Raw genomic sequence first — 12,817 nt, forward strand, 5'->3', positions numbered from 1 at the left:
CAGTGCCACGAGAAAGTGGTACTATCATTATTAACTCTACATCTTTTGGCGTGAACATGTGTATTACCACGACCGAGATTGAATAAACCATTCACATAGGGTGCATGACCATGAAAGGTATCATTCATGTAAACAGAATAACCATTATTCTCTAACTTAAATGAATGATCGTATTGCAATGAACATGATCTAATCATATTCATGCTCAACGTAGACACCTAATAACATTTATCTAGGTTCAATACTAATCCCGAAGGCAGATGGAGCATGCGATGGTGATCTCATCAACTTTGGAAACACTTCCAACACACATCGTCACCTCGCCCTTAGCCAGTCTCCGTTTAGTCCGTAGCTTTTGCTTCAAGTCACCAGTAATAGCAACTGAACCGGTATCCAATACCCAGGTGCTACCAGGAGTACTAGCGAGGTGCACATTAATAACACGTATATACTTTGTTGAAGTTGCCAACCTTCTTATCTACCATGCATTTGGGGTAATTCCGCTACCAGTGACCGTTCCCCTTACAATAGAAGCACTTAGTCTCGGGTTTGGGTTCAACCTTGGGTTCCTTTACTGGAGCGGCAACTGGTTTGCCATCCATGAAGTTTCCCTTCTAGCCCTTGCCCTTCTTGAAACCAGTGGTCTTGTTAAACCATCAACACTTGATGCTCCTTCTTGATTTCTACCTTTTACGGTCTTAAGCACCGCGAACAACTCCGGGATCAACTCCATCCCTTGCATGTCATAGTTCATCACGAAGATCTAGTAGCTTAGTGATAGTGGCTAGAGAACTCTATCAATCACTATCTTATCTGGAAGTTTAACTCCCACTTGATTTAAGTGATTGTAGCACCCAGACATTCTGAGCACATGCTCACTAGCTGAGCTATTCTCCTCCATCTTGTTGGCTAAAGAACTTGTCAGAGGTCTCACACCTCTCAACACGGGCATGAGCCTGAAATCCCAATTTCAGCTCTTGGAACATCTCATATGTCTTATGGCGTTCAAAACGTCATTGGCATCCCGATTCTAAGCCGTAAAGTATGGTGCACTAAACTATCAAGTAGTCATCAGGATGTGTCTGTCAGGTGTTCACAACATCCACAGACGACGTTGTAGGGGTTTGCACATTGAGCGATGCATCAAAGACATAAGCCTTCTGTGTAGCAGTGAGTACACTCCTCGGACTATGGACCTAGTCCGCATCATTGCTTACAATATCTTTCAACTTAATCTTTCTCCAGGAACGTATTGAAACAGGGAGCTACAACGTGATCTATTTATGTACAACATATTTGCAAAGACAACTTAGACTATGTTCATGATAATTGAGTTCATCTAATCAAATTATTTAATGAACTCCCACTCAGATAGACATCCCTCTAGTCATCTAAGTGAAACATGATCCGAATCGACTAGGCCGTGTCCGATCATCACGTGAGACGGACTAGTCATCAACGGTGAACATCTCATGTTGATCGTATCTTCTATACGACTCATGTTCGACCTTTCGGTCTTCCGTGTTCTGAGGCCATGTCTGTACATGCTAGGCTCGTCAAGTCAACCTAAGTGTATTGCGTGTGTAAATCTGGCTTACACCCGTTGTATTCGAACGTTTAGAATCTATCACACCAGATCATCACGTGGTGCTTCGAAACGACGAACCTTCGCAATGGTGCACAGTTAGGGGGAACACTTTCTTGAAATTTTAGTGAGGATCATCTTATTTAAGCTACCATCGTTCTAAGCAAATAAGATGTAAAACATGATAAACATCACATGCAATCAAATAGTGACATGATATGGCCAATATCATTTTGCTCCTTTTGATCTCCATCTTCGGGGCTCCATGATCATCGTTGTCACCGGCATGACACCATGATCTCCATCATCATGATCTCCATCATCGTGTCTTCTTGAAGTTGTCTCGTCATCTATTACTTCTACTACTATGGCTAATGCTTTAGCAATAAATTAAAGTAATTACATGACGTTTATGTTGACACGCAGGTCATAAATAAATTAAGACAACTCCTATGGCTCCTGCCGGTTGTCATACTCATCGACATGCAAGTCGTGATTCCTATTACAAGAACATGATCAATCTCATACATCACATATATCATTCATCACATCCTTTTGGCCATATCACATCACAAGGCATATGCTGCAAAAACAAGTTAGACGTCCTCTAATTGTTGTTGCAAGTTTTTACGTGGCTGCTATAGGTTTCTAGCAAGAACGTTTCTTACCTACGCCAAAACCACAACGTGATATGCCAATTTCTATTTACCCTTCATAAGGACCCTTTTCATCGAATTCGATCCGACTAAAGTGGGAGAGACAGACACCCGCTAGCCACCTTATGCAACTAGTGCATGTCAGTCGGTGGAACCAGTCTCACGTAAGAGTACGTGTAAGGTCGGTCCGGGCCACTTCATCCCACGATGCCGCCGAATCAAGATAAGACTAGTAACGGCAAGTAAATTGACAAAATCAACGCCCACAACTGCTTTGTGTTCTACTCGTGCATAGAAACTACGCATAGACCTAGCTCATGATGCCACTGTTGGGGATCATAGCAGAAATTTAAAATTTTCTACGCATCACCAAGATCAATCTATGGAGTAATCTTGCAACAAGGGGAAGGAGAGTGCATCTAAATACCCTTGTAGATCGCTAAGCGGAAGCGTTGCAAGAACGCGGATGAAGGAGTCGTACTCGCAGCTATTCAGATCGCGGTTGATTCTGATCTAGCGCCGAACGGACGGCGCCTCCGCGTTCAACACACGTACAGCCCGGGGACGTCTCCTCCTTCTTGATCCAGCAAGGGGAGAGGAGAAGTTGAGGGAGAACTCCAGCAGCACGACGGCATGGTGGCAATGGAGCTCGTGGTTCTCCAGCAGGGCTTCGCCAAGCACTATGGAGGAGGACGAGGTGTAGGAGGAGGGAGGGCTGTGCCAGGGAAGAGGTGCGGCTGCCCTCCCACCCCTCCACTATATATAAGGTCAAGGGGAGAGGGGGAGGCGCCCTAGGGTTTCCCCTAGGGGTGGCGGCCAGGCAGATTGGATCTCCCTAGGGAAAATCCTAGGGAGACTTGCCCCCCAATCCAAGCAGGTGGAGGCTTGCCTCCCAAGCCAGGTGGAGGCGCCCCAACCCCCAAGTATCGTGGGAAAGGGTGTGGGGGCGCACCACCCCTTAGTGGGCTGGTTTGCCCCTTCCCCTTTGGCCCATGAGGCCCTCCCACACTTGTCGGGGCTCCCGAAACACCTTTCGGTCATGCTGGCCATAGCCTGATACCCTGGAACACTTCCGGACTCCAATACCCTTCGTCCAATATACCGATCTTCACCTCCAGACCATTCCGGAGCTCCTCATCATGTCCGGGATCTCATCTGGGACTCCGAACAACCTTCGGTAACCACATACTATTTCCCATAACAACTCTAGCGTCACCGAACCTTAAGTGTGTATACCCTACGGGTTCGGGAACCATGCAGACATGACCGAGACAACTCTCCGGCCAATAACCAATAGTGGGATCTGGATACCCATGTTGGCTCCCACATGTTCCACGATGATCTCATCGGATGAACCACGATGTCGAGGATTCAATCAATCCCGTATACAATTCCCTTTGTCCAGCGGTATTGTACTTGCCCAAGATTCGATCGTCAGTATCCCGATACCTTGTTCAATCTCGTTACCGGCAAGTCTCTTTACTCGTTCCGTAACACATCTTCCCATGATCAACTCCTTGGTCACATTGTGCACATTATGATGATGTCCTACCGAGTGGGCCCAGAGATACCTCTCCGTTTACACGGAGTGACAAATCCCAGTCTCGATTCGTGCAAACCCAACAGACACTTTCGGAGATACCTGTAGTGTACCTTTAAAGCCACCCAGTTACATTGTGACGTTTGGCACACCCAAAGCATTCATACGGTATCCGGGAGTTGCACAATCTCATGGTCTAAGGAAATGATACTTGACATTAGAAAAGCTTTAGCATACGAACTACACGATCTTTGTGCTAGGCTTAGGATTGGGTCTTGTCCATCACATCATTCTCCTAATGATGTGATCCCGTTATTAACGACATCCAATGTCCATGGTCAGGAAACCGTAACCATCTATTGATCAACGAGCTAGTCAACTAGAGGCTTACTAGGGACATGGTGTTGTCTATGTATCCACACATGTATCTGAGTTTCCTATCAATACAATTCTAGCATGGATAATAAACGATTATCATGAACAAGAAAATATAACAATAACCAATTTATTATTGCCTCTAGGGCATATTTCCAACATGCACGTCTGCGCCTGTGTCTCCGTTGTGCCGTATCCTGGAAGGGTGTAGCACGATGATCATCTGTAAAAGAGAAAAACCCAGGTGAAAGTCTTCGTGCAAAAATTGGTTATTCTTAATGAACCATTAAAATGCAATCTAAATAGGGTCAAGCCGAACTGTAGTCCTTTTTACATGCGGGAAGCCCCTAGCACCACCAATGGGGGTATATCCATCGACCCAATCTCAGGTTTATCTGAGCTGTTACAGCTAGTGGTGCGCCAGACTCGTCTAACCGTGTCCGCCGTCTTGGCGACTGATCATTTATTCTGGTTGGAGAGGTCGTTCAGTGATTGGCTGCTAGAGCCGCCACATCTTCCTCCGTACGTAAGGAACGCTCTGTGTAGGGCTGGACCAAAAGCTCGTAGCTCGTGAGATTAATGAGCGCTCGATAGTTCGGCTCGTTAAGCTCATAGCTCGCTTCTTAATGAACAGAGCCAATCATTGATTATAGCTCGTTAAGCTTAACAAGCTTAACGAGTGAGCTAATGAGTTTCACGAGTAGCTCGTTAAGCTCGTTAGCAACAACACAACACATATATTTTATCTGATGTGACAAACTTTTTGTAGCATCTCAGCCCATCTATTTCATCTAATCGACATATGAGGCAACAAACTACTTCATTTCTTTTTGTAGTCACCATATTTCATCTTGAAAACCATACCTACACATTCATCATGTATATCATAACATATTATAATCTGTTAACGAGCACTCGCGAGCGCTCACGAGCTTAACGAGCTTCAAACGAGCCGAGCCGAGCAGGGTTTTCTGCTCGTTAATCTTAACGAGCTTAACGAGCCGAGCCTTAACGAGCACGAGCTTAACGAGTACGAGCTTAACGAGCCGAGCTGCTCGTTAGTCCACCCCTAGCTCTGTGTTTCCGCTAACTATGATGATGCCACGTGGACCAGGCATCTTAAGCTTAAGATAAGCGTAATGCGGTACTGCATTAAAACGAGCGAAGGGCGTTCTTCCGAGTAGTGTGTGATGGCCGCTTCGGAATGGAGCGATGTCCAAGGTTAATTCTTCGCTTCGAAAGTTGTCGGGAGAACCGAACACAACCTCTAGTACTAGAGAGCCCGTGTTGCGGGCCTCTGGGCCTGGTATTACTCCTTTAAAGGTAGTATTGCTTTGGCTGATTCTTGTCGGGTCTATCCCCATTTTGCGGACGGTGTCCTGATGTATCTGATTAAGACTACTGCCGCCGTCCATATGAACTCGGGTGAGATGGTATCCGTCAATTATTGGGTCTAGCACCAAGGCAGCCAATCCTCCTTGCAGAAACTCCGTGTCGGTCTGGCGAAGCTGCGCGGCCCGGTTCAGCAGTGAGAAAAATAGTAAGAAAAACCACTGACTGGCATGCCAGTTGGACCTAACAGTAGTGACCCACTGGTCAAAACGCTGGAAAATATTTAAACGGGGTAAATTTTGGCAACACTTCCGTTAAATAGGGTAAAACGGATGAAACCTTGCTAAATGGGGTAATTAGTGCTAAAAATGTCAAAATAGAGGGTAACCGGAATTCACTCTTATATTTACTATATAGTAGTTAGGCTAATTTGTGTGTACTATCTGTGTTTAAATACGAGAGTACTGAGCCTGGCACCCCCTCTCGTGCTGTTCTAGATCCACACTGTCCATAGGTTATGCTCATAGCTAAAAATAAATAAAATCTATTTAAGGAAGGAGAGAGTAATTGTTTTTTGCATCAGCAGGATTTTCTGCTCCCAACACCCGAAAGAACATATATGTGGTGTACTACGAAAATGAGCACATGCTTCATTTTAATGCCCAGACTAAAAATATTATGATGGTGACATCTTACCTAATAAAGGCACTTAATTAATTCTGTGTAGGTAGCATATGCATCAGAACAGTTACAGATGCGAGCTCTGTACTCGTTGTGTGTACATTTGAATCGATGCAACTTAGTGTTGTAGAAAACCACGTGCTTAATTACGTGATCCTATATTTGTTTACATTCTCCTGGTAGAGAAATTGGCCTGATTTATGAGGAAAACTGGACCAAAAATGGTAAAAAGTAAACACTTAAAAAATAAAGTAGATCTTGATGAGAAGATTCTAGACTAGCTGAAGTAGAAGAGTAGGAATACAAGAGAGCATCATCTAAGCCTGATACTAGAGCGCCGAGGCCCGACATCTTTAAATGAGTCTCATATTCAACAACAGCAATCTCCACCACCTCAGGAAAGCTCCTGCAGCGGGATGATCAATGATGCCTCGCCTTCCGAGCACACCAAAGGTCCTCATCCTGTGCTGTGAAAGGTACTGCCCGCCCAAGCACCAGAAAGTTGAATTCCAATGCATGCCTATTTGCAGTGGCGGAGCCACACAGAAGGATCGAGCGATATACTTGGAAATTTTCATGATGCAGATTATCTTGTATGAGTTCCTTTTTATGGTGTAAAAAATTCCTATGTCGACTGTATGAGTACATAATTCAGAAATTAAAATTCCTTAACTATGAAGAGAAAAGACGCTGATAAACAACACTAAGATTAATTCTTTCTCTAAGCTGGTTGCTTCTGAAACTGAGATTCCTATCTTATAAGGGGTAAAAACGCCAACAAACGTTGCAAAAAAAAGCTGCCAAGCACCATTAAGATTAATTCGTTTTCTAAGCCAGTTGCTTCGAATTGTCAAATTGTTAATGAAGCTGACGTGCAAGTGCTCAATCTTGTCCTCGATAATCATCTTTTGTACTGGATTTTTTTAATCCATACTTGGCTTGGCCTCCTCTATACCCAAATCCTGGCTCCGCCCCTGCCTATTTGACAAGATGATAAGATCTCAAAGGCTTGGCAACTGTCCTTCGTGCTCTTGTTCATGGTAGCGATCTCCTCATATACTATTTGAAGCTAGGAAGGCACATCTCGATAGCTGGAGCACAACGAAATACGTGTACCTCTCAGTGCGTACAGCTCGTGCAGCAGCAAGGTTGGTCGACTTACCCTGTAACTAAGGATTTAGGTGAGGTCGATATTAAAGACACCCTCAAAGTAGAGCAACATCATCATCGCGGATTCAAGGGGATGGACTTGCCAAGTAGCCCACGTGAAATAGTCTCCAGGGAGGAGCTTCGAACTCACCAATTCACCATCAAGGCATGCCAAATGCAAGTTAAAACGTACCGTCACAGATAGATCTAAGAACAAAGCTTGATCGGACTAGCTAATTAGGAGCAGCTGCGTACTGCTAGTGCTGGAATAGAAATTGTAGCAGCCGCTGCCATTGCCATTGACCACGTGCCTGTATATACCCTTGTTGCTCCGGTAATGCTGCTGCCGCTGATCTCTCTTGCTCGGGGGGTGGTGGAACTGGTGGCATTTCCCCTCATCGCCATTGCCCCCACCGCCGCTTTGTAGCGCGAGGTGGGAGTGGAACATGCCCTCCATCTCTGCTATTGCGATGGGCGTTGCCTCAGCTGGCGGTCCAGACATCTGATGACCCATGGCGTACGTGAATGGGAAGCTGTCCATCAGCGCCGCCGTCCACTGCTCCATCTCGTTCCCATGGGCCTTGTGCTGCTGCTGCGCGCAGCCGTCCGCCGCGTAGGTGCAGTTGTCCGTGAAGAGCAGCCTGGCGGGGAAGCTGAGGCCGAGGCTCGCCGGGTCGAAGCCATCAGCGAACCCGCTGTCGAACATGGAGTACTGCATGCCGCGAGGCACGGTGCCGGTGCCGGTGGCGCAAGATGTACTGCTGGGTGTCGTCGACGTCCATTCCACAACGGCTTCGGAGGTGGCTGATATCGTCTTCGGCTTGGCCCTGCGCTTATCTTAAAAATGTTCAAACAAATATGTAGAAATGTTCCACGACGGCTAACCTGTATTCAAATAAATGTTTATCCTGTATTTGAAAATGTTTAACGTGTATATTAAAAATGTCCAACCTATGTACAAAAGATGTTCAACATGTTTTTAAAAAGGTGAGATGTATTCAAAAGTAGAAAAAACAGTACAAAGTTATCTTGTATTGAAAAGTAGAAACCTCTTATCCTCAACCCTCCAACCTTGCTTTGAGATTGTACTCTCCAACTAACTTACAACAAGAATATTTTTCTTTTTTGTTTCTCTCAAATTAAACAACATATGATCTTCAAACTTTGCACATTGAACAAACATTAGAACACCAATGTGTGAAAAACTTTCAGATTTTTTGATTTGATAGAAATATATAAAATGAGATTTTGTTTGACTAAAAATATTATTTTAAATATTTAAAATGCATGAAAAAATCTGAAAGTTTTTTCCCTCATTGTAGTTACAATGTATTGTAGTTCTGCGAAAACCATTGAAAACCAATAAATAAACGCATAAAAAAAGGAAACGATTGTAACCTTCCCAAAACTAATAGGCATTGTACACCGAAACTTGCAAAATCAATCCTATTATATATAAGGACAACCAATTGAGCGGACCACACCCTGTCTACCGTTTCGGAAGCCTCCATCAGTTTTTGGGATGCTTCCTGCAGGTGGCTCTTTCTATGTCAGTTTAACGCCTATATGATGCATTCTCCGTGTATTTGTCCTTGAATGATACTCCCTTCGTCTGGAAATACTTGTCATTAATAAGATGAATAAAAGGGGATGTATTAAGATGTATTTTAGTTCTAGATCCATCTTTTTTTATTCATTTTAATGACAAGTATTTTCAGACGGAGAAAGTACATAAGAATGAGATATGGGCCAGCCCACGAGGTTGTTCGTGGAGCGCTCCTCTGTAGCGATTTTTTGTCCTTTGGATTGCCTCTGAACAACCGGTTGCTGCTACAGATTTAAAAAGTTATTGCGTGACAAAAATAATTTGTTTTTAAATACTGAATTTTAGAAAGTGAATACTTTTCAAGTTTGAGAATAATAGTTGAAAACATGGACATTTTCTAAATATATCAAACTTTTTTGGAACGACATTAAATTTTTTGAAACATAGGTTAGCATTTCTTTATATTAGTGAACATTAAATAATGTGATTATATTTGAATGAATGCAAAAATTGGAATATTTAACATTTGTAAAAGATTTAAAACATGTTTTTGATGTTGAACATTTTTAAAATGTGAAAAAATTAAAACATGATTTTTCTTTTAAAATGTGAACATTTATTGAAAAGAAAAACATTAAAAGGGAAAAAAGAGACTGAATCATGTAAAAATAGAAAAGAAAGAAGAAATAAAACCCTCGAGCGTCGCTCAGTTTCTTCGCCTCTTTGCTAACGCGCTCGGCTATTAGTCACCTACAACTAACGTAGATTTGATAGTGGACCATGCGTCCACAATCCTAGTCGCCACCGCCGGAGCTTGCCCCCACGCTGCTGCATCCGCCCCCTTCTCTTCCCCATCTGGTGGCCCATCGGTGAAGAAGGGAATTGGGATGCATCCATCCTTTTAATATAGTTTTTTATCTTTAGGTTTTTGATTCCGCGGTGACATCTATGTGGTGGCGGAGGTGGTGGCGTGTTGGAATAAGATCTCGTCGGTCTCTCCCTACCTCGATGACGTCCAATCTAGCGCCGGTGAAGTGCCTCTAGGAGTTTGTGTCCACCGACCTGTGGACGCGCTAGTCACTTCAGATCTCAGCAATTAATGCATGGCTCCTTTGTACGATGGTTAATGCTCTTCTTCATTTCCAATGGTAGCGGGCAACAGTTTCTTTCTACAACAATGCATATCTCAAACACACAAGGACTTTGTTGTCACGATCAAGGTGCATTCATCGGTTTCTGAACCCAGACAACCCGGGTAGCTGAAGTGACTTTGCCGTCTTGGGCTTGGCCCTGCGCTTATCTTAAAAATGTTTGAATAAATGTATAAAAATGTTCCACAACGGCTAAATTATATTCAAATAAATGTTTACCCTGTATTTGAAAATGTTACTGTGTATCTTAAAAATGTTTAACATAAATACAAAAAGTGTTTAACATGTTTAAAAAAAGGTGAGATGTATTTTAAAAGTAGAAAAAAGCAGAAAACCATTAAAAACCAATAAATGAACACGTAAAAAAAAGAAAAAAGAAAATTATCGTAACCTTCCCAAAATGAATAAGCATTGTACTTAGAAACTTGCAATATCAACGCTATTGGGTTAACCCATCAAAAAAATTTGGACCGCATCATGTACCGCCGTATTGGAAGCCTCCGCCAGTTTTAGGATGCTTCTAGCTGGCTCTTTCTATGACATTTAATGCCTATTTGCCTCATTGTCCGTCTATGTTGTTAAATCTTACACAGGAATGGGATATGGGCCAGCCCACGAGGCTGTTTGTGGAGCGCTCCTCTGTAGCGATTTATTGTCCATTGGCGTGCCTCTGAAAAAACCGATTGCTGCTACAGATTTGAAAAGTTATTGCGTGATAAAAGTATTTTCTTTAAATAGTGAATTTTAGAAGCTGAATATTTTTGAAGCTTGAGAACAATACTTGAAAATCTGGATATTTTCAAAATATATCAAACATTTTTTGGAAAGATGTTAACATTTTTTGAAACTTAGGTTAGCATTCTTTTATCTAAGTGACCATTAGATAAGGTGAATATATTTGAATGATTGCAAAAATTGAAAACATTTGACATTTATAATAAATCTAGAACACATTTTTTGAAGTTGAATTATTTTTAAATTGTGAACATTTTAAAACATGATTTTTTCTAACAAAATTGTGAACATTAATTGAAAATAAAAATGATAAAAAGGAAAACAGAGACTGAATCTAGTAAATACAAAAGGGAAGAAAAAAATGAAACCCCGAGCGTCACTCAGTTTCTTCGCCGCTTTGGAAACGCGCCTAGCCATTAGTAACCTGCAACTAATATGGATGGATAGCGGACCATACGTCGACAAATACTAATAGCTGCAGCCAGAGCTTGCCCCCACGTTGCAGCATCGGCCCCATTCTCTTTCTTGTCCAGTGGCCCGTCGGTGAAGAAGGGAATTGAGATCCATCTGTCCTTTCGTTTTTTCTCTTTAGAGTTTTTATTCTGCGGTGACATCTACGTGGCGGCTACGGTGGTGGCGTGTTGGAATAAGATCTCTTTTCGGTCCCTCCCTACCTCGATGACGTCCAATCTGGTGTCGACGAAGGGCCTCTAAGAGTTTGTGTCCACGGATTTATGGACTCACTAGTCGCTTCAGATCTCAACAATTAATGTGTGGTTCCTTTGTAAGATGGTTAACACCCTTCTTCCTTTCCAACAGAAGCGGGCAACAGTTTGTTTCTACGACAAAGCATATCTCAAACACCCAAGGACTTTGTTGTCACAATCAAGTTGCATTCATCGGTTTCTGATCCCGAAAACCTGGGTAGCTCAAGCGACTTCGGCATCTTGTGTTTAGCCATGTGCTTATCTTAAAAATGTACAACTAAATCTATTAAAATAAACATATAAAAATGTTCACAATGGCTCACCTTTATTCAAATAAATGTTCACAATATATTTGAAAATGTATAACGCATATCTAGAAATGTTCAACATATGTACAAGAAATGTTCAACATGTTTTAAAAAAGGTGAGATGTATTTGAAATGTAGAAAAAAACAGAAATTCATCAAAAACCAAGAAATGAACAAGGAAGAAAAAAAGAAAAAAGAAACAATTGTAACGTTCCCAAACGAATAGGCATTGCACTTAGAAACTCGCAAAATCAACGGCTTTGAGCCAACCCATCAAACAAATTCTTGGACCACACACCATCTACCACCGTTTTGGAAGCCTCCACCAGTTTTGGGATGCTTCCAGCTGGCCCTTTCTATGTCAGTTTAATGCCTATTTTACGCATTATCCGTCTATTTGTTGTTGAATCGTGGATAGGAATAGGATACGGGCTGACTCACGAGGCTGTTTGTGGAGCGCTCCTCTGTAGCGATTTATTGTACTTTGGCGTGCCTCTGAAAAACTGATTGTTGCTACATATTTAAAAAGTTATTGTGTGACAAAAATATTTTTTAAATAGTGATTATTTTTAAAGTTTGAGAATAATAGTCGAAAAGCTGGACATTTTCAAAATATATCAATTTTTTGGAAAGATGCTAACATTTTTTGAAACTTAGATTAGCATTCCAAGTGGCCATTAAATAAGGTAAATATATTTGATTTATTGCAAAAATTGAAAACATTTGACATTTATAATAAATTTAGAACAATTTTGTTGAATTTGAACATTTTTTAAATGGTCAACATTATAAAAGGAGTATTTTTCTAATAAAATTATGAACATTTATTAAAAATAAAAACGACAAAATGGAAAAAAATGAGACTGAATCCAGTAAAATTCGAAAATAAACAAAAAAATAAAACCCCGAGCATCAATTCGTTTCTTCGCCTCTTTGCTAACGGACCTAGCCCCATTAGTAACCTACAACTAACGTGTATCGATAGCAGACCATACGTCCACAATCCGAGTCGTTGCAGCATCAGCCTCCTTCTCTTCCCCATCCGGTGGCCC

At 42.1% G+C, this 12,817-nt stretch overlaps 1 protein-coding gene across 1 annotated transcript; it reads right to left on the reverse strand.

The window, feature by feature from the left end:
* Nucleotides 1-7,547: 7,547 nt before the first annotated feature.
* LOC119273325 lies at nucleotides 7,548-11,267 on the reverse strand. Its single transcript, XM_037554521.1, has 2 exons — nucleotides 11,203-11,267; nucleotides 7,548-8,145 (listed from the first exon to the last, which is right to left on the reverse strand). Exons 1-2 carry the CDS (start codon nucleotides 11,265-11,267, stop codon nucleotides 7,548-7,550), a joined length of 663 nt encoding a protein of 220 aa, XP_037410418.1.
* Nucleotides 11,268-12,817: the final 1,550 nt, after the last annotated feature.

Source organism: Triticum dicoccoides, chromosome 3A (genome assembly GCF_002162155.2).
Source record: "Triticum dicoccoides isolate Atlit2015 ecotype Zavitan chromosome 3A, WEW_v2.0, whole genome shotgun sequence".
Taxonomy (NCBI): domain Eukaryota; kingdom Viridiplantae; phylum Streptophyta; class Magnoliopsida; order Poales; family Poaceae; genus Triticum; species Triticum dicoccoides.

Coding starts and splice junctions, on each gene's coding strand:
- LOC119273325 (XM_037554521.1), bottom strand. CDS start 11,267: ATGGGGCCGATGCTGCAACGTGGGGGCAAGCTCTGGCTGCAGCTATTA. Junction 8,146..11,202: donor TTAGTATTTGTCGACGTATG/GTCCGCTATCCA, acceptor AGATAAGCGCAG/GGCCAAGCCGAAGACGATAT.